General features: G+C 35.4%; 2 protein-coding genes across 2 annotated transcripts; both read right to left on the bottom strand.

Moving 5' to 3' along the window:
• Positions 1-1,743: 1,743 nt before the first annotated feature.
• LOC142983097 (attacin-A-like) lies at positions 1,744-2,947 on the bottom strand. Its single transcript, XM_076129928.1, has 3 exons — positions 2,539-2,947; positions 2,235-2,435; positions 1,744-2,126 (listed from the first exon to the last, which is right to left on the bottom strand). Exons 1-3 carry the CDS (start codon positions 2,883-2,885, stop codon positions 1,925-1,927), a joined length of 750 nt encoding a protein of 249 aa, XP_075986043.1. The 5' UTR covers positions 2,886-2,947; the 3' UTR covers positions 1,744-1,924.
• A 21,215-nt stretch (positions 2,948-24,162) lies between these two features.
• On the bottom strand, positions 24,163-26,287 carry LOC142983236 (attacin-A-like). Its single transcript, XM_076130146.1, has 3 exons — positions 25,904-26,287; positions 25,335-25,535; positions 24,163-24,693 (listed from the first exon to the last, which is right to left on the bottom strand). The coding sequence occupies exons 1-3, from the start codon at positions 26,254-26,256 to the stop codon at positions 24,483-24,485; spliced, it is 765 nt and encodes a 254-aa protein (XP_075986261.1). The 5' UTR covers positions 26,257-26,287; the 3' UTR covers positions 24,163-24,482.
• Positions 26,288-26,855: the final 568 nt, after the last annotated feature.

Consider the following 26,855-nt stretch of genomic DNA (forward strand, 5'->3'; position numbering starts at 1 on the left):
CCGTATCCATTTTTGATTTTAATATGTTAACTGTCGCTTGAAGAACACAACTTCAATGATTCGCTAGTTGCTGCACCGTAATCTCCGTTCGTATTTCACGACGCACAGCTGACCGGCTCCGAACGGACCCGACGGCAGCCGATTGGATGCCGACGGCGCCGTTCGGAGCCGGTCGGGGCCGGTCGGCCGTCGCGACAGCCGAATGCATTCTGCGACAGGTCGCGACGCGTCGCGGGATGCCGACGGAGATAGCTATGCGTAAGTTGCTTGCAAATATGAACTCTAATTACTGTTGATACATTTCAATGTTCTTTACCGCATTGTAAAATGCCGCCCGGCCCGGCCCGACGCGAGCCGGTTGGTCTGAATCGTACCTAGGTTGACCACTCACCATACGATAAGAAGAAGAACCAAATGAGAAAACAAAGTACAGCATATAGTGTCTTTCAAATAGTTGTCCACTACTAAGGTCATCAAAATATTGAAAGAGTATTTCGTTCAGTTGCATCTATTTGCAACTGAACGAAATACTCTTTCAATATTTTGATGACCTTAGACCTTAGACTGTATCTCTAGCACTCAAGTTCGCTAGTTCGCTTCCTAGTTCACTACTCGTTGGTTCGTTTAACTCAGGAGCCACTGAACGAACGAACGCTTTCCAACGAACTAAACGAATCTCGTCACATGCTGAGAACGCCCGCGCTGCGCCGGGAGCTTTTGCCTTACGTCTGGGAGACAAGTGATATGCACCGCTCGCATTGCCGGTAAAAACAGAAAATGATTTTATTAACATAATGCATTAGGCTTTAGAGAATAAGACTCAATTTGTAGTAATGTATTATCAAAGCACAATTATTATTTCACTAGCAATTTTAGGTACTTTATAATTTCTACAAAATCATATTTTATTGAAATGCACTCATTACTTCGTTCGTAAGAGTGACTGTGACATAGCTGTCAAAATTTATACAAATTCATTTTAATTTCTTTTTCTTTTGTTTTTTTGAACAGAAGAAGCTTGAAGAAACTTAACAGATTAGTTCAATGTGTCTTTTAGATCAGTAGCTTTGAAGTACACATATTATACCAGTGAGCAAGATGAACTAGTGAACTAGATGAAAGATATAGTTCGTTAGCTTACAGATAAAGGGAAATATTTGTTGCGATAAGTTTTATATGCCGTCAAAAACATTCTGTAAAAAATCCCAAGTCTCGCAGAGCTCAGTCTCTCTGCCGTAAAAAGTGGTGAAATCTATATAATACCAAGTCGATTAATCTGTTTAGTCACTACTTAAAGGACCTTCTGTCTTAAGGTATTACATAAGTTATTATCATGCCAATATTAAACATAGTTTACGTTTAAAACAATTAAATCGACTTGCGGGGGCACTACCGTGCCCCCAGATAATTTCTGGGTTTATAAGTTACCGTAGCTTTTTTAGATTTCTTCTTGAATGACTCTAAAATATGTGGTAGCTGGGATATATAACAACAGCCTGTTTGAGCACTGACATAGACGTAGAGTATCATCTTATATATTTTTTAAGGTCTTACTGAATGTCATTAATTTAGATATTACATAACTTGCTTACTCAGTCGAATTTCGACTGCTGGACGACCACTAGTAGTGATAAACACGCCACGTCATAAAGCTATGTACTGAAAAGTAGAATAGTTGTCGACTGAAATACTTAGTAGCAATAGAGGATAGTAAAGTAAGAAATACAAAACTTTGAGAAAATCTGTTTTATTTTTTTATTTACAAATCAAATGGCACGTTGACAATGCTGGTTTATGAAATAAAAATATATGTACAACTAAAATATCAAACGCTTGTATGAGTTAATTACACGATCATATTTACTTTTTCCGTTTCACGAATATCTTTGACTAGATTACTCTTAAAATACAACTTATTATTATCTTAGAAAGATCTGCCAAAAGTAATTCCGAAGTTTGGTTTCCAGCCGCTGTCAAAGCGCGGCATTTCGAACCTCTTGTAGCCGGCGGTGAAGTCAACCGTGCTGGTGGGAGAGCGGAACAAGTTGAGGTTCCCCATCGCTGAGTAGTCCTTACGCTCTAAGAACGGAGTGTTCGCCATGCCTAGAGACGCGCCGACCTTGTTCCTGAACACAGAGAATATAGGACGTTAGTACAAGTGACATCAGATGGAAGATCAAGAGTTTAATCAACCGGTTTCATAGCAATGGACATCACAAGAACAATATACTTACTTGAACATATAGTCGACTCCTGCACCGACAGTGTTGAAGTTGGGCACGCCGGGATAGTTGGTGGGCATGTTCCTGGAGACGAAGGCATTAGCGCCGACGTTGTGGTTGTCATTGTGGAACAGAGTGGCGTGACCAGCGCCTGTGAGCTTGGAGCCGAACCCTGGCAGAGTCTCCTTCATCACAGATACTCCGTGACCGTTGCTGGAATACACAAGAAGTTAATTGATGAAAGTTTAAGAAACAGCTCCTTCTGATATAGTCATAGAGAGTCATTTTGGAAAAGACAAATTCTGAAAATACTTACACATTATCGAGAGCCAACCCAAAACCTTTAGAAGCCAATCGATTCTTGTCGTCGTAGCCTGCGCTGCCGAGTGCACTCAGAACATTCTGACCATTACCAACGAGCGGTACTTTAGCGTTAACTCCAGAAGTACCGTCACCATTGAGCGTGTAGCTGGCTTGTGCCTGACGCCTGACCCTGGCGCTCGCCAAGTGTCCCGGGTGCTGGTACTCAAAGTCCTCGTCTACGTCGTACACCGGGTATCTGTACTCTTCGTGTTCTCCATACGGCACGTCCTCGAACTGAATATGTCGTGCGCTCACACACACTAGCAGAACTGCTGCCAGGAATAACTTTGTAGCGAACATTTTGTTTGTTGTTTTTGTCGTAAGACACTGTTGTTCTTAGCTGATGTGTTTGTAGAATGATGTGCTCTCGGATTGTACGTCTTTATATATGAGAATTCGCAAGAAAGGACTTCCCCTGTCTCAATGTGTGATAAGGTATTATTTAAAGTACTTCGTATCGCGGGTGGTTTTATTAATGAAAGGTTATCGAAGAGACGCTTAGTTCAATGTTAGGGAGCCGGGTAATAACCGCGCAAGCGATGAACGACACATGATTGCTCTTATTAGCAGTGTAGCTTTATTAGCGAGGGATTAAATACATACCTGAGTATATTGAGTATATGAAGTTGCAGGTGGGGTTTTTTTTCTTGTGGTCATAATTTTTTGTTAATAAGAAATAAGAAAAGTATTTCTTCCAATATGTTTGCTTTAAAAAATACTTCCACAGCACAAAAAGCGCTCAAGTTTTCTTCACTTAAAAAGCGACTAGTCCTGAATTTAAAATCCGGCTTGATTTTTATTTTGCTTACGTCTTCGAATAGATACTGATTGGAAAGATTTTTGGACAGAAATAAGAAAACGTTTTAAGAACTAAACAAAAACATGCCAATTTATCAGCACCTAAAACTAACAGTAAAACAATAAAACATCAGCTTTACTACCAATACAAAGGTACAAGAAACAAGTAATGAATGTTAGCACTAATAAACTTTTTCCTTATGACTTGTGTGGGAACGAAGCAGATGGCGTTACTAGAAAAACTGGAAGAAAAACCTAACAAATAGAAAATAGGAAGTATTCAAGTGTTTTTGTTGGAGCTTGTCTGAGAAAATATAAGTCACTTGATTGGCTTGGAAAGAAAAAGTATATGTAACTAGCTGACCCGCGCAACTTCACTTGCGTCATATAACAGAGAATGGGTCATAAATTTTCCCCGTTTTTGTAACATTTTTTATAGATAATCTACTCGTATTAGTCGTAGCGTGATGATATATGCCTAGCCTATAGCCTTCCTCAATAAATGGGCTATCTAACTATCTACAATTTTTCAAATTGGACCAGTACTTCCTGAGATTAGCGCGTTCAAACAAACAAACAAACAATCAAACAATCTCTTCAGCTTTTTAATATTAGTATAGATATAATCCAGAAACTAACTTACCGACTTCAATATTTATTTTTCGGTATTATTACCTCTATTTTGATTGAATGATGACTATCCAAATAATCACAAGGTTATTTACACAAGTCCTGCACTTTACCTTGCTTTTTGTGACATTTCGGCACTAAATTGGCAAAACCAGGGTAGATCTAGAACCTACTTGGAATCCCGTCATCGCAGAGAACGTGCGACCACGAACAATTTCTATTTCTTTTTAAACATTGTAAAGTGCTGGCGCAGTAATGTTGTATTTTGACCCGAATATATTTAAGGTCGGTATTTTTTCGAAGACACCAGGCAGACCAAATCTCTTAATAGAGTGTTGTTTTAAAAGAAAACCTGCTGTGCTGATCCTACTCAACGTGGGATAAGGACAAAACAAAAAATAATTAGACCCAAATATTCATTTGATGGCGTTATTCAAGGTATGTAAACCGTATGCTTCGTGGACATTTTCTCCCAAAACACTAACCTAGTTTTACGTACGTTTCCGTCAAAATACTCGTCTATATACAGGGTGGTAATGATCGAAGTTAAGCGGCTGAAAAAACAGACGCATCGCGCCGCCACTGAGCCGTAAAACACACAAACTGAACGCCTAGTTAGTGATTGAGTGCGCCATTTTACCTAACAAACGGTTCCGTATATATTCTCCTTGTAAAAAAATGTACGAATAAAATAGTAAGCGGAGAATTGCTACGCAAAGGCATCTGGGTTGATTGAACATCAGAATGGTTGTGCTTGCGATCAGTTTCGAGGTGCTTAATCATTTATGTTGAGGAGCACTTCGCTTGAGGGTAGCTTTTGGTAACTCTTGTGGATTGTAGGACTTCGTTGTGGAGGAAGCTTGACTATTGAAATGCCAAAGACTTGGTTTGGTTACAGTCTGAGTACTTCATTTGGAAATGGGTATGCAACTCTCTCTCCCTCTCTCGTTCTTACATGCTTTGAATCCTTTATAGTAGTCGGGTTAGCCTTCTGAATTTTCCTATACTCCTAAAGGGGTATAATATAAATTTGGAAGTCTGTATGGAACTAATGCAAAATAATGAAAGAGGCTCAAAAGCAAAATTGTCTGTCTGCTACGTATCCGTCTTTTGGCAGTCTCAAAACACACAATACTTTTCATTCTAAATTAAAACTAATTGCTATCCAAAACTAAACCATATTGTAGAGAATCGCTTGCAGTAAATAAAGTTAGCTATTAACTGAAGCTCGGTCCATCCATCGATCATACGTGATCAAACAAAGCTACGCACGATGCTTGCGAATGACCAATGTTACCAGACCGGCTGGATTATATCGTGTGGATGGTACGTTGCGTTGGACTTACTGAATGGTAAACTAGAAAATGTATAATTTTGCTTTTGTTTGTAGTAACCATGAAAATTTTAGTTAACATTTTTGAAAGATGGTCCTCAAATATAGTCAGAAGTTCTGCAATAGACTTAAATATAGGATATAAAGGTAGGCGGAAATACTTATGTATTTTTTTTAAGTATTCGCTCGGCGTGTAAATTCCATTGGTTAACTATACACAATCTTGCTGTCTGTACAATGTTGCTGTATTTGTCCATCTGGACAATGGCAGCAATCTTGAAAAAATGCTTTAAGTGTTTACCAAAGTTTGTGATCAGAGATTAAATTTTGTTCTATTCCACTTTTTTAGTTCCAAATTATTTGTTTTCAGACTTATGTCCAAATATTCACTACAGATAACAAACATTTAAGTTAAAATTAGTCAAAAACAACACAGGATCAATGACCTGACTGCAAAGGATTTAAATCCCAACAAATAATTTACCAAGCCACGTTTCACTCGCTATGACTACCTCCAGCTTCAACTAAACCAGATTAAACTCCCACAGAATCCAAGGAACGCTAAAAAGTTCCGCCTCTACCCCACCTCAGTTTATTTGCTTTTATACTTGAAGAACGCTCCAGTGCGGAAAATTGTGTCCTACGTTTGCTAAACGAACATATTAAAATATATCCTTTATTTTTCACTGAGATAAACTAGAATTGTCGTATGTTTTTATTTGGTTTTTTGTTATTTCTATGTGAACAATTCTTGCTTATCTCCATAACATGATACACAGAAGATGGATACTTATTCCATCATAGATAAAAATTAAGTGTTCATCCACATATTCTAGTTCTAGCAATATTATAAATGGGAAGGTTTGTGAGGGTGAATGTATGTTTGTTATTCTTTCACAGAAAAAGTACTGATCGGATTTTAATATAGTTGAATAGACAGAGAGTTTATAACCTACATTAGCACATGGGATACTTTTTACCACGAGAAATCTTTTTAAGCCGACTATTTCTCGGGCCGAAATCCAATACACAAAATCACGCCTTTTCCCAGAGAAATAGGCAGAGATCAAAGAACGCTACTTGCTACGATTCCTACAAACTTCCCTTGCTTCATTCACATCCATACATCTTGTCTTAAACGGCGAATAAATGATACTTTGGGACATTCGACAGCCTTGGTGGAAAATATTAGGAAGAACGAGCATCAGATTGGTAGAGAATCGGGTAGCACAAAGACATAGCCTTTATGTTACAGTGGAATTGAACTGTGCGTGATAATGACATGACAGTTAAAGTCTTAGATAAATTTAGTTTAGAATGGATTTTGATGACTATTAAAGCAAAGTAAGTAAATAATAAATGCGTAGCGTATATTTGATTGATTTTATATCATCAGGTGCTATTTTCTGCAAATCGTCGTTGCGACTTTTCTTGATTGTTTTGCGATCTGTTATGTGTAATTTGTCCAATTCATTATTTATAGGTACGTCATTAAGTGAAATCATTTCATTATTCAATTCAATATTTGATCCTTTGTGATATACAAAAACAACCATCTGCACATAACCTGTGATTTATAAGTTATTTATATACCATTCATAAAATATTTAAAGAATTTTAACGCTCATGAGAAAAGCATTCGAAAAACATAATTTTCTTGCACAAGTGAAGCAGAAGAAGAAATATAGTTCACTCTTTATATTAGTACAAATTCTTTATTGACAATCCAGAAATAGAACGCAAATTCGCAACCTCAATATAATTTATTCGAGTTTGTTTTACTAATTTATTCGGCCCAATCACTGATAGACAAAGAGCTTAAGTCCAGACGTGTCTCTGCATAACAGACCAAATAAAAAGCTTTCATATTCTGTTGCTAGGACTGTCCCAAAGTAATATGAAGTACTATCATAGAAAGATTCTATGTGGAATAAATAATTTGTTATTTATTATAATCTACGTACTAGCTTTTGCTCGCGACTACTTCTAGAATAGATTCCCGGGTATTAAACGTATATAATGTGTTTATTTCAATTATAAACTACCCGTGGACCAATTTTTTCATCAAAATCCGTTTAGTAGTTTTAGCGTTAAAGATGACAAACACACATAGGTACTATCCTTACTAACTTTTGTAGAAATACTTATAGAAAAAAACTACGAATACAGACACATAACACATCGGTGCATATGTAGTGCATTAGCTAAAAAAATCGGTAGATTAACATAATTACCACAAAACTACGATTAATCACAAAAAAATACAATAGACAATCAATTATTTTAAGTACTACAATACTGCAAATATTTTCTGTATAACTAACGTTCTATTTCCTAATTAATTTATTATTTTCATCTAAACACACAGTTGGGAAATCAGACAAACGTTTTAAGAAAAACAGGAGTACTTAAGAGAATTTGTAGTACGCGTAATAATAACACAATTTTATTTACCTAATCTAATATAGCCGAGTGGTATAAGTTGACACCTCCCACGCAAGAGGTCGCAGGTTCGAACCCGAGGCAACACACCAATGACTTTTCGAAGTTATGTGTGTATTAGAAATAATTATCACATGCTCCAACGGTGAAGGAAAACATCGTGAGGAAACCTTACATGCCTAAAATTTGTTAAATACATTTATTGAGGGCATGCAAAGTCCCCAACCCGCACTTGGCCAGCGTGGTGGACTCAAGGCCTAACCCCTCCCTCATTACGGGAGGAGACCCTTGCCCAGCAGTGGGACAGTAATGGGTTAAATTTATTTTATTATTTTTTAATCTCAACCCGTTAAAACATAGTCGTATATTAAAATAAGACTTTATAATAATATATAGTCATTAATTCACGCCTTAGAAACTGTTTGGAAGTTCCCCAGAGGGGCTTAATTAAATAAATGAATTTCCCCCGTTACTGGGTTTAAGTCGATTATTTTACTCAGTGAACTCTTGGCGAACTCGTTTTGTTCGAAACTTACTATTGGAACTCGATCGATAGGTTTAATGGAGAACTCGATCAGCCAGCTACTGTTTTCTTTGTTGGATAACGTCAGTATGTAGTTATCGTGTTAGTTAGATTGTTAGGATTTTGAAGCATTTTACGGTTATTTTAAAATGTTTTAGATTGCTACTAAGTCTGATTATTAAAAAAAAGACTCAATATGTGATAATCGAGCATTATAATTGGATTGCCTGCAGAGTAAATGGCTGTATAAAATTCCTTTCTTAACAAATAATCGAGTGGTATAAGTTGGTACCTCCCACGCAAGTGGTCGCAGGTTCGAACCCGAGGCAACACACCAATGACTTTTCGAAGTTATGTGTGTATTAGAAATAATTATCACATGCTCCAACGGTGAAGGAAAACATCGTGAGGAAACCTTGCATGCCTAAAATTTGTTTAATACATTTATTGAGGGCATGCAAAGTTCCCAACCCGCACTTGGCCAGCGTGGTGGACTCAAGGCCTAGCCCCTCCCTCATTACGGGAGGAGACCCTTGCCCAGCAGTGGGACATTAATGGTTTAAATTTATTAATTTATTTATTTTAACAAATAATTCATTGATAATGTAAAGTATTGAATATTATATCATCAGTATAATTACAACACAAGGTCCACCGCCGTCTCTGTCGGTTGGCGATAACCTCGTAATGCGAAACAATGGAAAATTTAAGGTGGTTAATTCATTTTTTTTTTCAGTTGTCTGAAATTTGATAACGATTCAAACATATTGGAAACATGTTGTGCGAGTAGGTTCCAAATTTGGACAGAATAATGTCTGTCGAGTTTACTAGTAATCAACAAAACAACTATCTAAAACCCTTAGTAGTGGTATCAACCAATTTCATCATTGACAAGCAATGGTTTTCCGAAACGAAGGGGATTGGTATCGCGTGGAAATTTACATAGAATTATAATTCAATAGAATGTAGCATACCGTTGTACAATGACTATTGCTTGTTTGAGCTGGCTAGTTTAATTATGAAGGTAAACCCGGGCAGCGATAGGGCTTTCATTGTTCTACGGTATTCAAAGTTTACGGTTATATAATTATATGACCTTGCAACTGCCTTTACCCGCGTCTCAGGCCGTGGATTTTTGTTTTAATAAATATTTATCCCAGAATATTTTTACCGAAATCATTTTAACTCCAGCTGCGTGACAGATAGTTATCTTTTCCTATTTACTAAAGTTGAATCACCTTAAGGTTTAGTTAATATCTGACTGCAAATGCGTCTCATATTTCGGTCGCGTACGTTAGAATAAAAAATAGATAATAGAAAGTTTAGCCTTACACATTTAACCGACGATACGTTGATACAAAGATCCCCTAACTGGCCTAAAAAATAACAATGATTAAAAAAACTATCCCATTGGATACTTACATTCCTAAGACCCTTACCTAATTTTATAAGTGCCACATAAAAAGCGAAATTTTGTTCATTAAAACCAGACTTACCTTCACTAGTAACTAAACAACTTCACGCTACACATAAAGTTGGTACACAGTGTATAGTGTATAATCCACCGGCAGTGGAGCGATGGACAGCTCATTTGTCAAACTCAGCGCTGCACATGTTGGAAAACGTCCATGCAAGCCTTTGTGTTACATAATGCGATGTTCAAGCGATTTCGACTGTTTTGACAGTACCAACTTATGTACCAATGCAGTTTGTAGGATTCTTTATTCGTGTTAGGATTATTATGCGGTTTAAATGTTTCGTGACGAGTGTGGTATATATATTACTTATAGTATAAATGCGAAACTTTATGATTATATAATACTAGCTGACCCGCGCAACTTCGCTTGCGTCACATATGAGAGAATCTATACTAATTATAAATGCGTCATATGCGTCATAATTTTCCCCGTTTTTGTAACATTTCTCGTTGCTACTGCGCTCCTCTTAGTCGTAGCGTGATGATATATAGCCTATAGCCTTCCTCAATAAATGGGCTATCTAACACTGAAAGAATTTTTCATATCGGATCAGTAGTTCCTGAGATTAGCGCGTTCAAACAAACAAACAAACAAACAAACAATCAAAGAAACAAACAAACTCTTCAGCTTTATAATATTAGTATAGATATGTACATAAGTATGTATGTATGTTTGTTATTCTCTTACGCGAAAACGATTGAATATGTATCTATACCAATATTATAAAGCAGAAGAGTTGGTTTGTTTGTTTGAACGCGCTAATCTCAGGAACGACTGGTGCGAATTGAATAATTCACTGTTGGATAGCCTATTTATCGAGGAAGGCTATAGGCTATATATCATCACACTACGATCAATAGGAGCAGAATAACATTGAAAAAGTTACAAGCGAAGTTGCGCGAATCATCTAGTGTTTAATAAAGAGGTGATTTCCTAATTTATTTATTCCGTCACCCAATTATATTCAAACACACCAAAGTTATAACATGACCTATAACTTAACTATAAAATAAACAAAACACTCCCGAAATATAAAGTGTAGAATACACCGTGGAAAAGGTACGAACACACCATACTATCGTGATTCAAGCCTTGGTCATCCTTCCATCATTAATTCAGGAGCCCCAAACATTTTATGAGAGAAGGAAACAGAGAGATATCAAAAGGCAACCTTTTTGCAGTGCGCGATGAACAGTGCTTCTATAAAGCTATTGCTAAAGGATGAGGATATTTTGGCAACTATTCTGATGGACTTTATACAGGGTGGGGTGATAAGTGGGTCAGTGTGTTGATATGGCTTTTATCTATATATATTTTTTTTATATGTCCATGTCCATGCAGGCCATGACTTTGAAAAAAATTGTGTAACTATAGTAATTATGGGACTGTAGTAGGTACTTTGAAACTAAAAATTAAGTATTATGGTCCGATCCATTGTCAATATGCTTCGCTATGAACAAATTCATTATTGTTCTTGTTTTCGTCTCAATGTTGGTATATTATTTTACTTTTGGTGGATAATAAGTTACTTCTATAGTGGTTTAAAATCTTAAGTAAAAAGTAATGCTGATTTTTTTTATTTCATATAGTAAAAGAGATTGTGACGTCACTGTGATTTATTTGCACTGTTTATGATTTGATTCTGTTTTTCATTTCTGCTTGTGCTTTGTGCCGAAAATTTTAATTTGTATGTTTGCAAATTGCTAGAAACAAAGTTCGTAGGTAATGAAATACTAACGAGTATTTAACAAACCGAAAATGAAATAAATTTAAAAACAGAATCGGACTTTCAACTGTAAACTTTTCATCACAAAAACCACTGACGTTTGATTTGACAGATAAATACAAAACTTTCGTTTCATTATTCCCAACAATTTGTTCCGGAATATTTCCAACGAATTGTTCCGGAATATTTGGAACAATTATTTTGAAGCAAAATACCAAAATACTGATTGGTTTTGATTCAAATGTCAAGTGAGGCAACAGTTGAAGGGTGGAAGCAAAATGACGACCAACAGGAGTATTTTTCATTCAACGTGACACACGATTTCGACACTTTTGTAGATGGATTTGAAAAAAATGTGTATGTCAGTCACACCTATAAAGAAAACTGTAGCTACTTTACATCACACTGTGACCAAAAATGAGGCAAATTTCAACCACTATCGAGTATTAAACATTTACAAATTTTGTCAATCTGATCGGCACACATAGTGCACTGTGTGTGCCGATCAGATTGACAAAATTTCTCAAGAACTATTTTTGTCTAGTATCAATTTATGTCAAATGCTGACTGATAGTCAATAATAATGACTTTGGAAAATCGTACTAGGAGAGCAGAATTATCACCATAGGTATCAAACCACCACTAAATAGGTATCGAATAAACTGAAACTACATTTGGAATGAAATATCTTGCATCAAAAGAGAATGACAAAACCACTCAGTCATTACAGCTCATTAAAATAAAACTGCAACTGAAACGTAACGACAATACAAAAAAGCATTTCCTCTTCAAAAGCATAATAAAAGTCAGAATAAAAACGTACTATTTTATTTAATGTTTCAACTAAAACAAACAGCTGTTTTAGAATTCTCTGCAGCGTAGTGTACGTACATATATTTTTTCGTTTGTTTTTTTTTTCCTTCGCTGCCGACAGCACTCCGGTCTGTTGCTTGCAAAAACTAAAAGATACTCACGATGTTTTTACGAGATAAAAGCCCATAATTAAAGAATGCGTTGGATATTATTTATTTATTGTATGCTGGAATAAGGTCAGGTATTGCGAGTGTGTTAACTTTTGAGATTTATAATGCAGGAGAGTGCATTTTTTTATGAAGTATTCAGAATTATAAGTGAAACAAAGCGTGTACAGTAAAACACAAAAACAGTGACAGATCTTTCTTGCTAAAAATAACATGTTAAAAACGAATGCTTAGAAAATAGTGCAATTCGAGATAAATAACTAATAATCGTTACGAAAAAAATCTGACACTGAGAAAAAAATTTTTTTTTTATTTAGAGGTATATTTATTCTGTGAGCGTCTGTCCAAGTTTCACAAAAGGTTTTTATATTTGTTAATGTATCTAACGCACCCTGTATAACATTCTACGCGTTAAACGTACGTATGTGGTCTCATGAATATTCCGTATCCGCGATGAGATTTATTACAAGCCCGTTTCCCGTCTTGCCCAGATTTATACTAGGGACGGACGGACGGACGGACCCGCCAAATTAGAATCGTGACGTTTTCGTTGAACGGCACAACTTCATAATTTATAGACATAGTTTGTAAATGAAATGCTTAAGTTTTATGTAATTGCAGGCCTAAGTTACTGTTTATATTAATATAAAATATAATAAATTTAACCCCTTAATGCAACTGCTGGGCAAGGGTCTCCTCCCGTGATGAGGGAGGGGTTAGGAATAATAATTGAGTCCACCACAATTGAGAGGGACTTTGCATGCCCTCAATAAATTTTTTAACAAATTTTTAGGCATGCAAGGTTTCCTCAAGAGGTTTTCCTTCACCGTTGGAGCATGTGATAATTATTTCTAATACACACATAACTTCGAAAAGTCATTGGTGTGTTGCCTTGGGTTCGAACCTGCGACCACTTACGTGGGAGGTGTCAACTTATACAACTCGGCTATCACTGCTCTTTATTATATTAAAAATACCATAAAATTTGATGTTACTCTTCGCTTCGCAAGTTTTATTTATAGTAAACCTAAATACGTGTTTATTTAGGTCCTACATTTGTTGCAAGTACTTAGTACTGGACCATTTAGCGGTGTTCTGATATTTCAAAACTTTGATGTGCACGATATTTTTTACTCCAAGTAGGTACAATTCAAGACAGCAATTGTCGCCATGACATTATTTAAAGAAGAGTCTCGAGCTATCTATGCAAGTAAAGATAGCCGCGAAACATCTTTCAAAATCACAAATACAACATTTAGTTCACTCAGGAACGAAACCTACTAAACTGGACACAATAACTTGGCAACACACAATGACTGCACCACACATTACAAATCACATATCTAAACCCCAGTTTAACCACAAAAACCTCACAGACCATCAATCACCCAAACAATAACATTTACTTCGCAGAAAATCAATGAGTCAAATGAAATTTCTTCTAAAAAAATCCTTTAACGCATTTCACGGTAGATTGGACACAAACCCATACATTGGAAGGTCACTGGAGTGGAAGAACATGAATCGTGTTGATACACTCCGACTACGCATTTAGTTAGACGTGTTGAGACGTTTTATGGTGACGTTGAAGGGACAGGGTCTATTGGAAGTTTGTTAAAAGTTTCCTTACTAACTGTTGTATTTGAATGCTTAACAAAATTTGACATTTTTCAGCTTGTTAAAGTTTTAGTTGATGTCCTAATTGCTGCTAAGCGCTAAGTATGCGTGCCTTTGTATTAAATTATAACGCACTCGGAAATCGATCTTTTTAGTGGATTATATTACACAGGGCAAGTTGTCAGACCAAAATAGAATCCTCGATTCATATAGAGGTGCAAAACTTTGTGCAGAGTGCAGTTTTTTTTCCGAAGTTCAATCTAAACCTAATCTATCCCATCTTGCATCAAGCAAAGTAGTCAAATAGCAGAAAATTTACATAATATTCAATATGTAGATAGCTAAACGACTCAAAAATTATTTAGATTAAGTACATATAACCTGAATTAAGTTATTTAATTTCTACCCTATAAGTGAAACTGTAACTAACAATTTATTTCAAAATAAAACAACACACATTACATATTATAAACTTTACAACTAATATTATAAACTGTTTAGAATATGTATCACAGTTCCACGAAGTCCGAACTATTTTCTCTCTATATAAATGTCATCATCATTACCGATATACCTTTTCAGTATCGCGCTTCCTGCAAAGAGCCGATATGGACCGACATCCTGCGACGTGACGTCACATGACGTAGGCTACGTCATCGTTATCATAACGATATACGGGCCTTTATTTATCTGTTATGAGGATACATTATGTTGTTGGGAGATGGTTATTTCAAATACATGAAAGAAGATATAAATTATTATAATTTTTTAGTTAGATTATTTGAAAAGAAAGTTACGACTTCGTAGCTTTGGGTGCTACGTTGTAGAAGTCTCGTAGTCAATATGCTACGTGGCGTGACGCATGAATTTATAATTATATTAGTTGCACTAACAAAGGCAAGAAGGAAGTAAAGTAAATATAAATAAATGCCGATATAGCTGAACAAAATATACATTTGAATAATTAAACTTTTATCCACGGTTGACTTTACACTAATATTTTTTATTTTACTATTACTTAAATTAAAGGGACTATGAACCCGAGGTTTAGAAGAACTTTTAGCGGATGCACTATTATGTTTTCCATACATAAGGTTATTTACTATGGCTCTCTGAACCTAGCAGATGTCAAGTCATATGCATATTGGAGCAAAACACTTAGTGACATTCTCGTAGCACGACGACGGCGCCATATTTTCTATTGGCATTATTCATTTTATCTTCGCACAAACTATGTATGTAAAGCTAATCTTAGAAGATGTTCGTCAGTGATTGCGGCGAAAGAAATGAGCCGTGACTTTTTGCGCGATTGCGTACGTAACACGGTAACATATTTACGTAGAAAATAAGAAAAATCACACCCGTTTCGGCGCAGAGATAAACGAAAGGCAGAATCTTTGTTACATATTTACATACATGTACATATAGAATTACGCCTGTTTCCCATAAGGGTAGGCTGAAGCCAGCAAAAATATCACTTGCTTCGATCCTTACAATCTTTCCTAGCTTTATTCAGCCATTATAATGATGTAAAAACTTAAACAACTGATTTTCTAGTTTATTTCGTGCCTGATACAAAATATACAATCATGATTTGGTTTGCTTATAACATAGTGTGGCATAGGCAAGTACCTTTGTGGACTATTAAAGGATTTCCTTCAACAATATATTTACATAAATTATATGTAATATGTATATTGAAACCAAATCTTATTAGCAAATTACTAATTGACAAGTGGAAAAATCACCATTTCACAATTTCTGGTGCATTCATTTTCAAAATTTTGCTGAAAAAAGCATGTCGATACAGCATTTTTTTTAAACAGGAGTAGGCTTAGTAAAAAAACAGTCCAAGCTTCGACATCTGTAATATCAATACCCAAAAACTCCCCTTTACAGTCTTAGAACACACTCGCAGCCTGCACTAACAAACCTACACAGTCCACTCGTCTATTTACAGTATGTCATACATCATAGTTCATACAGCGCACTAATGGATAGCGTCAAAGCACTAGTCTCGCACTAAAAGCACGTATGCATCCTACTCCGTGACTGTGAATTTAGGATGCGAATGTTACTATGTGTGTTCATTTGGTTTTCAAGGTAATGTATGAGTTGGATAGATGCAGAGATATTCAGTCTTCAATTTTGAATTTGAAAGTGAAAAGATACAGTCGATTTGCTCCAAAAAATATTGTTTAATCTATTTGTGTGAAGCTTTCGTTGTCTGTTGCACATGTTTATAAACTGATCTGATCTGATCGCTAAATAGATGGGTAGTCTGTAGGTTGGGTACTCTGAGGACTACTGAGGAGCAAGCTAAAAGTTGGACGAAGCTGTTTTCAAATCAGTATTAGTCGTTATGACACACCAAAGGCATTTGAACGACTTTGGCAACTTTAATGACTTTGACAGGGTAACTTCTCATTAAATTATATTGAAGAAAAAGAGTTTTTAGCCACAATGATCAATGAAAGTAAGTCTAGTTTCGAAACTTTGTCACAGGTTATTTATCATCAAAAATAAGTATTTAACACTCGACGCGAGCGGAATCGTGAACAAAAACTACGCAAAAAACCAAACACATATCACTTAAACTAAGCCTCTCTCCAGACCCCAGTTTAAGTCCTGTAATGCAGATCCGAAGTTATTCACTTTCTTTACTACCGTCCAATATAACAAGAGCTCCTTAAAACAATAAAATCTTAATGCTTCTTCGCTGTCTGCTAAAAGATTTTACGCTTGAAGTGATTTCAACGGATCTCGCTTCTGTAGTTTTCTTTTTAAATTAAGCTTTGAGTTCGTCAAGGCATCTCATTTGTGTGATTCTCGTGATGTTCGGTTTTAAGTTCGATTTCCAGTTTTGCTTATTGGGAAAGTTTAATGCTATGAAAAGAATTAAAAACAGGTTTTACTTCACATTAATGTAAAGCAGGTATAAACAAAAGATAAAAATGATTAGATAAACCCTCTGCGATGCTAATTCTAACAAAAAAATTGAGCTGAGGACCGAAACTCATGTTAATCTATCATTCTTAATTCATTAAACATATTTTCTTAAACCAATCCAGCACTTGATTATCCGATTATTTTAAAAAGCGGCTCAAATTATACTTATCACGTTCCGAGAAACCTTAAGCTTCACAACCAACAAAGGTTTAAATTCTGTATTTACCAATACCTAGAAGTCCACTTTATCCACCACGTTGGTCAAAGGCTTGATGGGGACTCTGCATGCTTTCAAGAACTGTATAAAAGACTTTCAGACGTATGCTACTAAACTACAGGCTTAAAAAACTACAAAATCAAAATCAAATCATTTTTTTTTTTCAAATATTGACACTTATGATAGTCGTTACAATGACAATCTACCTCGGAAAGAGGGAAGAGTCTTATGAAAAGAGCTAGTAAGAAAGTCACGGCCATTCTTTTCAGTCGCTAAAAGATTTACAACGTACCTTGTACATTTAATTTACACTCAAACAAATAGTTTCTAGTAAATAATTCAGTCTCACAATTAATTAAAACGATCAGTTCAAATTAACAGTTAGTAGTTGCAACAGTAATAGTAACGAACAAAAAATACCTTAACTGAACATTTCAGGAGCACCTGTTCTAGAGTTTTCCTTCATTAAGTTAAAAAACTTAGTCGCGCTATCCCTGAGTGTAGAAACACTGTGAATTTTGCAATATTGAGATAGTCTGGATTGTGCCTACTGCAGACTACTGCTTATATCTGGCTCTATAGTTTACAAAAACATTAGTACAATGCGCAATGGTTTATATGTCTGGATAATAGATTCGATAAATCCATAAAAAAAGGACACTATCTTGATTTGTGCTTATGTAAGAACATTGTTACTTTTGAGTGTAATATTATTGCTTAAGTTTTACTAAATGCAGGTTTGTTTAATATTATTATTTAATGTATAAATGTGAGTCTAACGTGGCTTTCTATTGTCGCTGTTTACTGCGAAAAGAAAAGTGTGATTCGATTTTTCTTTCGCAGTCCTAAAATCTAAATTTCGGCCAAAATTAATGTAAAAAATTCACCTGAAACGACGATTTTCAAAACGGCTAAGTAAACAGGTCAGTGTTTCATGAGTTAGTAAAGCTGTAATTAGGGGCTTTACGCTACATGTAAATATACACGCACACAACCCGCCATGAACTATGAATTATGTAACACTCTATTAACTATTTTGTGTGTATATTTATATTGTATGCTATTTGGATAAAATGTACTGCTATATCTAATCTACATAATTTTTTCTCAATAGCAGTATAGAGATTGGTAACGTGCTCTTTATGTACCAATAGACTCGCCCCAATAACTTGGAACTAGAACAGTTTATGGCGGAACGGGGGTGATTTTCATAAACTTTTGCTTACACCGATATTATAATATATGTAAAAATACTATAATTATGGAAAATAGTTCTCAAAATACACAAACAATATTATATATTTGTAGAAAGAGTCACTGAAAAATATGTAGATTTTAACCTTAAAATACAGCAGGTCAGTGTTTCATGAGTAAGTAAAGCTGTAATGAGGGGCTGTACGCTACATGTAAATATACACGCACTCAACCCGCTGTGAACTATGAATTATGTAACACTCTATTAACTAGTCGTTATGATAATTGTGCGCTATTTTCAGAGTATACTAGCTCTTACACGTGGCTCTGTTTACGTCTATTCCCAAATTGATTAAGACAAGAAATATACAACAAAATTATTTACCTCATCGAGGATAACAAGAAAAGGTACACTCACAATTTTATTTATTATGCGTGGAATTTGAACCGCTGATCTTGCGCAGTAGTAGATTGCCGTGACCCTGCACTATAGATGCTTGAAACAGAATCCTATGGCATACGAATATATCCATATACTACTTCTGTTGACATATAATAAAAGCCATAAATTAAGAATAAAATTTCCGAGTAATATCCCTCAATTATTCTTAATCCTGGCCCCACGAACAGAAATGGAACACTCGAAAAAACCCAACTCGAATCCCGTGGAAGGCGCTTCAATTAAGTTTTCACCGCTGTGCGCCATTGTACCGACGGTTAAAGTTAGAACTTGCGTTCGCGAGTGTACTCCACTCTTACACTGCCAAGCAAAAGTTTTCTACTTTTATTTTATTTTAATTTTCATGATGGCATAAGTGTGGGACTAGAAAGTTTTTATTTTTTATTAAAATTATCTAGGGATGTCGTGGTATGTATGTTTTTGCGGTTGAAATGTGGAGAGTAAGTTTAAATTGTAGATAAAAACATTTATTTGACGATGCGTATCGTGAAATTATGTAGTGTAGGTGTATATGAGGCTCTACTAAACTTCTTTTCGAGCTAAAGATAGATTCAGGAGCAGTAACGATTGTCAATAGTGCCAACATAGTCGTACTTGCATACATTTATAATATCACGCTTACTTTACCAGAAGGTGTAGTCAGAGGTGTACGTTTCGCCATTAACAATGTTAGTCCCATGTAATAAGAGGTGAGCCTACCATATACCTGGCACAAGTCCCGGACTACAATTTAGAATAATTTAATATAAATAAGAAAAAGTGAACCACATCGTTACACTGACCGCGATAACACTTGCTTACCATACAAACCATCTTTTCATAAAATTAACAGAAATATATGTCTTCAAAACGCAAACAATATTGACCTCTAATAACACGCAATAAACATCTTAATCCGTTAAAGCAGTCAAGTACTTTAATTAAAATTATGTAGCAATTTTTTCAGTATTTTTCAAGCTTACATTTAGTACTGGGACATAAGTTTATGGATTCTTGTTTTTCCAGCCTCAATCTGTTTAATGGCAGTGGAAATGAAATGGGCGAGGGGTACTATTCTTAAAACTGTGCGATATTATATTGTTTTACATGTCGAAAGATATTGTCGAGTGATTTTAGTAAGTACGTTAGTCGTGCAGTTGTTAAAGTAATATATTATTTTACAGATTATGATTTTTCATTGCAATATCATGTAAGATATACTTGTAAAATTTGTGCGGTTTAAGAAATGGTCAATATATCGGTAGCTATTTCTGAGGAATATAGTACGACATCTATTGTAACATATCACCTGTTTTTCCTAAATATGTAAGCAAAGGCATGGAAAATTAACACGTATTACATTAACTGTTATATTACTCGAAATCGAAGGCAAGTCTACTGCCATACAAACCACGCTATTAAGTTTGATCACTATTGACCATATCTTACCCCAACAACAATCCTTTCTCCTCTTTTCTTTTTCTTCTTTGTTTTTCAGAAATTGAACGCTACACCACTCACATAACAACCTACCTTATTTAATTATAGAAACTATTAAAAACAAGTTTATAAACAAAACTATTTTGTCGAGTGGCACCAGAATAGGTTTCAACTTTTTCCACCTCACAGCACTAAATCGGGCCGCGCGCTTACTTTAATGTATCGGCTGAAATAATATTTGCACAACAGTCATATTTCCATGTTTCCCAACATTTTTTGGTTTCGAGGTTTTTTTGTACGAGTACAACATTTCTACTGGCTTCCATCTCGTTGGTCTGGCTTTAATTCAACCGAAAGTTTTTGGTGAAAACCGTTGTTTTTCGTGAAATTATTTGGGTTTAATTATTAATTATTCGTTGAGGTAACGCTGCATGTTTTTGTGGAAACAGCCCTGTAGTTTCTTATTTAAACTTACTGTAGTAAATTTTTAAACAGCGCTATTAAAATATGGCTTCATTAATCGTATGTATGTGTTGTAAAGACTCGTTCGCGGAAAAAATAAAAGAAGATATTTATAAATTGTTGTAACAACATAACAGCAACCAATTGAACTGTTTCACCACTTTTGAATAAATATTGTTTAGCTGATTAGGTTTGATTGTTGACCGTTATTTTCATATATTTTCAGTATATTTGATTTGCCAAATATTTTTTCGGAAACGTATCCAAAAGCCGGGAAACTAGCCCTCATTAAACTTAGTGTCAATGAATTGTATTCGAGTATAGGTATTCCTAAAGTTCACCAGAACACAAAATAAAAACGTCGGTAAATTAATTAGCGAAACAAAGAATAGGGACTTTTTAAAAAAAATGCTGTTACTTACTTAATAAGCGAAACCAAAATCAAAAACAGGAAAACCTTTTATTCGCACTACATTTCATAAACACGTCTTATCATGACCACAAGAAACAAATACCTAATTGCAAGGAATCCCCGAGCGATGTGTGCCCTCTATTGACCTAAACCGAGTAATTACTTAATATCACAAATAAGGTACACTCCCTTTTATCAAAGAGATGGGTCATGGACACATTGAACACAATTTTTTGCTGCGACTTTTTCTGATGAAAATATGTTTTTGTTAGTATTTCCTCGAAGAAACATTCATTACAATTTTATTACGTTATTGGTTTGTATTTGACTGATGTCTCATATTTTTTTGACGTTTACGCTGCCGTGGTCATCCTGTTAATGAAAATAAATAAAAGTCATGTTCGTGAAAAATAATATAGTAATACTCACGGCAAATTAAGGTAACCGATAAGACGTGATTGAACCGGGGGTATAATAATATTAAGCAATATATGGCACTAAGTAGAGTCAGTATAAACAGTATAAGAAATAGAGAAGATCCTTATTATTTTGTTTATTTGTCTTTCTTTCACTTCATAACGGATGTAATTATTTTGAAAATCTTACTTTCCGTTGCTGTAGAAAAAAAAATATCTAAAATAAACTATTTAAAACCAAAAATCTACTAAGTCCAGAGTGTACTTCATTTTATAGTAAAAAATACGGCTGTCGTAAGATAAGTTTAGTCTGTCGCTTTAAAATAACTTCTAACATCTTCAGCTTGATCTAAACTATTAATTTCAATAATAACTTTACAATAAGGTTACAAAACATCTCAAGTTTCCACGGTACTGTTCGTAAATAGCCGGCAGCGCTTTATATACGAGTTTCTTGTCAATCGGCTTACAACTTCCACCGCTTATAATATTAAACAGAATGTTAGAGTCTAACTTTGTCATAGTATTAAAGTTCAAATGCATTTGAAATTGCTTTTTTGAGTTTATTTGGATATGTCATATTGATTGATTTGTAATTACTTTTAGATTCGTTAAATCATAGCAATAATTGTTTATTTTCGCTACGTTTTTAGTTTGCTATTGAGTTCTTTATACGTATGACATCATAAAGGTAGGCTTAGGCAGAGGCGTATGACTATATACATTTTTATTATAATTAAAATAATTAATTAACACTTCGATCAACCGAAGAACCGAATAATCGAACCAGAGACATGATGATCGCCCAGAGCACAGAGGCAGTCAAACAATACATCTTTAGTAAGTCATTTTATGACATGGTACTAATTAAAGTAACATTATAAAAGCAAATTGACCTATATGACAACATACCTATAGCTAGGGAAGAACATTCACAATTTTTTACCAAAATCCGCTCTGAAATTATGGAAAATGTTTGTAAATTAAAGCGATTATTGAATCAGAAATTTCCAAAACACAGCAAAATACAATGCTCTCTTAAAGCCTTCATTAAAATCAATAAGTCCTTTAATATAAAATATAAATACATTGTAAAGTAAACACCTTACGTTAATTTATCTGCTAGACATTGTGGAGAATACGGCTGGTTGAATAGATCTTTTGTTTATGGGACTCAATGGGCCGCAAGTTGCAATCATAGCAGACGGTTTGAACATTGATATAGTGTTCACTGAAAGAGTGGATTTTAAAGTACTAAGCTTACTACTTGGAAGTCCGTAGACTATTTGCACGGAGTATAGTAAAATGCCGGTTATACTACAGTAGGCTCGTCCCTTATTACCTGTCATTAACAATTTACATGGCGCAGCGTGGATGCATGGATCTTTAAATATTCCCCAAAGACTATATTTGGCCACGTTCTCTTACTTATTACAACTAACCCTTTGACCATGCTAGTTTATATTTATTAACAAATGCGTTTATAACAATCAATGAGAATTAACGGAAAAACTTATCACCAAATTTTTGCCTAACCCGGTACTAAACCTACTACCTGAGACCAAAATCTAAATACAATTCAGAGGAAACTTATTATGTAACGAAGGAAATTGACTGGCAATTAGGTATAAATGTAAAAATTACGGGAACTGTACGTTATTTTCGGAATCAACCATCAAAATCGTAGAAATTTACCTTTACACTAGAAAGTTTTCATAATGTTTAAAACTAATACTTAATTATTTTCACTTCTAGCAAACATAAACCTTTGTGAGCGCAAACGAGAGAAATCTTCAGAACATTATCTGAAGCTTTCAGCGTCGGAAAATTGTTGTGAAAATAACTACAGCCTTTAGCAATATTGATGCACAGATAAGTACTGAAATTATACTTAAGTAACACTTTGTATTGAACGCATTAAATGGAAGGTTCTAGAAGTTTGTCTTGCTTATTTTGTTCTGATGCTTCGGCAAAGGATTGAAATCAAATGTATACCTAAGATTACTTACTTAACCTATTTATCATTAATATATAGAGCTTCGTCTGGAAAAAACAAATATTTGAGAAAAAAAAATATGCATAAGGTAGAATTGTCTCTAAGTGTACTTTTACTGATTTTACCATCTTATAATAGTTACAAATTATATGTTTAAAATCATAGAAATATGTGTTTGAAGATTGAAACTTTTTTAAAAATTATTAGCAAACGAACAAAATACGCACGAAAGACATAACCCTCTCTTTATCGTCGGGTTAAAAAACTAAGGCTATCTACATTATCCTATTTTAAAGCTAAAGCCATTGAGTGTTATTATTATTATCAGCCTATATTGTCCCACTGCAGGGCAAAGGCCTCCCTTCGCACTTTCTATTTTCTCTGTTCATGTTTGGGAAGGGGTTTAGACATATTAACCCACCACGCTTGTCTACTGCGGGTTGGTGGGCGTCAGTTAAGCTTCGTTTGTGATTTAGCAGATTATTGTGATTGTGATTAAGTGTTGGAATTCAAAAAATCATAATGTTCTCCAAAAAATGTATAATTTATTTAATTGTTAAGTTCATAGATGAATTTGGCACGATTACATAAAACACTGTTTTGATGCGATTACAACTTACGACTATATATGTGTAATAACATAATACGCTTTTTAAATGTATATAAAAATAAAAAAATAATTAGTCCTTTAGCCAGATGATGACGTCACAATTTCGTATAAAATATACCAAACTATGACGTCACGTTGAGCACCTCTAATCTGTGAGTGTTAAAGTATTATTAATTTTTCGTTCACTATTTTTTTATAATCTGACAGTTGGACCTAACGCAAAAAAAAAATATCATCAAAAATTAGGTAAGAATCTGGTGTAAGATAAACCGAAGTTTGGTTCCCAGCCGCTGTTGAAACGCGGCATATCGAACTTCTTGAAGCCAGCGTTGAAGTCCAAAGAGCTGGAGGGAGAACGGAACAAATTGAGGTTCCCCATCGCTGAGTAGTCCTTACGATCCAGGAACGGAGTGCTTGCCATGCCCAGAGACCCACCGATCTTTTCCCTGCACACAAAATGCATGCTTAATATCCATAATAATATTATAAAAGACGTCTGTCTGTTTGTCTATTTCGGTTGTAGGCACTCATAATATAATTGGCTGTGCTCACTGTTCGGTTAGTGAGTTAAGAAACTTAGAACGTGGACATTTCAAAGATGGGTATGGTCTTCGTGTCGGTCCTGGTTGTTTCCAATTAAAATAACAGTCCTGCCACAGATGGTTTAAACAACTTTGCCTCTAGGTTTACTAACAACAATACAATATGTCACTTTCTAAAGGAACCTGCTTTAGCATGTCAAAGTCAAAATCAGTCAGTCTCTGCCAAAAAAAATTGAAATGACACACTAGCCTAGCTTTTCGTCAGTCAGCTTCCAGTCTCACCAGATGCAGTTGAATACCAGTCTTTTACATGAAGCAACTGCCTATCGGACCTCCACAGCCCAGTTCCCTGGGTTATAACACGATACCCTTCGGTAAGACTGGTTATCAGACTTTTAAGCTTCTAACTACTGATAACGACTGTCAAAGATCTTAGAAAATTACAGCCGGGACCCATACTTTAACCGTGCCTTCCGTGCAATTGAAATTACAGATACTATTTTTATAGCTGCACAAGTAAAAACATTTGTTAAAATTATACTAACTTGTACATGTAATCGACTCCTCCACCGACGGTGTTGAAGTTGGGCACGCCGGGGTAGTTGGTGGGCATGTTCTTGGTAACGAAGGCATTAGCGCCAACCTTGTGGTTCTCATTTTGGAACAATGTAGCGTGTCCTGCACCTGTCAGTTTGGAGCCGAATCCGGGCACTGTCTCATGCAGTACAGCTGCTCCGTGTCCGTTACTGAAATCATTATAAATCATTATAATAATATGTATGAGTGTATCATATCATATCCCATTTCTGATCAAGAATCTCCTTCTCAAATCTGCATTCGGCAGAGCTTAAGTCCTTTAGCTAGCCGAATGTAGATCGAGGACTAGGTTCACCTTCAAGATTGTCTTTCAAAAGAACTCTCAGGCATACAAAGTTTCAGCATTAGAACGAGTGCTAATTATTTCTTACGCACATTAAACTTTGTATTCATTAGTATTTAGTATGGTAGAATATGTGCCTTAGGATAAAACCCTAAACCACTTTCCTTTAAAGGGCTTGTACCAATAATACAGCAATATTTTAGGAGATAAAACAAAAATATTAAAAATACTTACGCATGATCATAAGCCAAACCAATGCCTTTGGAACCTAAATTCAAATTGCCATCCAATCCTGTACTACCAATGGCACTAAGAGCATGCTTATCGTTGCTTGCGAACGGTATCTTAGAGCTCAGGCCAACACTGCCATCGTTTCCAAGCTTGACAGTTGCTTGTCCTTGCACTTCACGCCTGACCCTGGCGCTCGCCAAGTGTCCCGGGTGCTGGTACTCAAAGTCCTCGTCTACGTCGTACACCGGGTATCTGTACTCTTCGTGTTCTCCATACGGCACGTCCTCGAACTGAATGTGTCGTGCGCTCACACACACTAGCAGAACTGCTGCCAGGAATAACTTTGTAGCGAACATTTTGATTATTGTTCAACTCTTGTTCTTTGCTAGAATGATGTGCTTTAGAATCGGATGGCCTTATATATGAGAAATTATCTTATTAGGAGGAATTCCCCTTGTCCAGAGAGGAATAGAATTGTACTTATCGCGGTATGCTTTCGTAAACAAAGGCCTGTTAAAGACCGCTTTGTTAAAAGCTAGGTATAATGTCACTATGCCTCTTACTATTTATAGAGGCTTTTGTTCTCTTTATTTATTTACTATTTTCTACTTGCCTATAACCAGAAACATTATGTTATAATATAAAAAAAACAATGTTTTTCATCGGGTCTTCGGTTAAGGCATCGTTCGAGTACCTACTTCTGATATTGGTATACTGACAGTAGGCGACTTTAATACTAAAGATTTAACAAAAAATAATGCTTCTGCAGCACGATTCTCTACAATTCTAACCATCGAGTTTTTTTTCGATAGCTAGCCGTTTGTCGGTAGTCGATAGTGGTAGAAAATTGCGGTATTGATAACCTTTGACAATTGTATGATAGGAGGTACTTTACTTAAGTCTACTTTAGCTCAGGAACGGGGGATTCCTTACAATCTCATTGACCTGAGAGATA

The sequence above is a fragment of the Anticarsia gemmatalis genome, chromosome 23, assembly GCF_050436995.1.
Source record: "Anticarsia gemmatalis isolate Benzon Research Colony breed Stoneville strain chromosome 23, ilAntGemm2 primary, whole genome shotgun sequence".
Taxonomy (NCBI): domain Eukaryota; kingdom Metazoa; phylum Arthropoda; class Insecta; order Lepidoptera; family Erebidae; genus Anticarsia; species Anticarsia gemmatalis.

Coding starts and splice junctions, on each gene's coding strand:
- LOC142983097 (XM_076129928.1), bottom strand. CDS start 2,885: ATGTTCGCTACAAAGTTATTCCTGGCAGCAGTTCTGCTAGTGTGTGTG. Junction 2,436..2,538: donor GGGTTGGCTCTCGATAATGT/GTAAGTATTTTC, acceptor TGTGTATTCCAG/CAACGGTCACGGAGTATCTG. Junction 2,127..2,234: donor GGAGTCGACTATATGTTCAA/GTAAGTATATTG, acceptor CTCTGTGTTCAG/GAACAAGGTCGGCGCGTCTC.
- LOC142983236 (XM_076130146.1), bottom strand. CDS start 26,256: ATGTTCGCTACAAAGTTATTCCTGGCAGCAGTTCTGCTAGTGTGTGTG. Junction 25,536..25,903: donor GGTTTGGCTTATGATCATGC/GTAAGTATTTTT, acceptor TAATGATTTCAG/TAACGGACACGGAGCAGCTG. Junction 24,694..25,334: donor GGAGTCGATTACATGTACAA/GTTAGTATAATT, acceptor TTTTGTGTGCAG/GGAAAAGATCGGTGGGTCTC.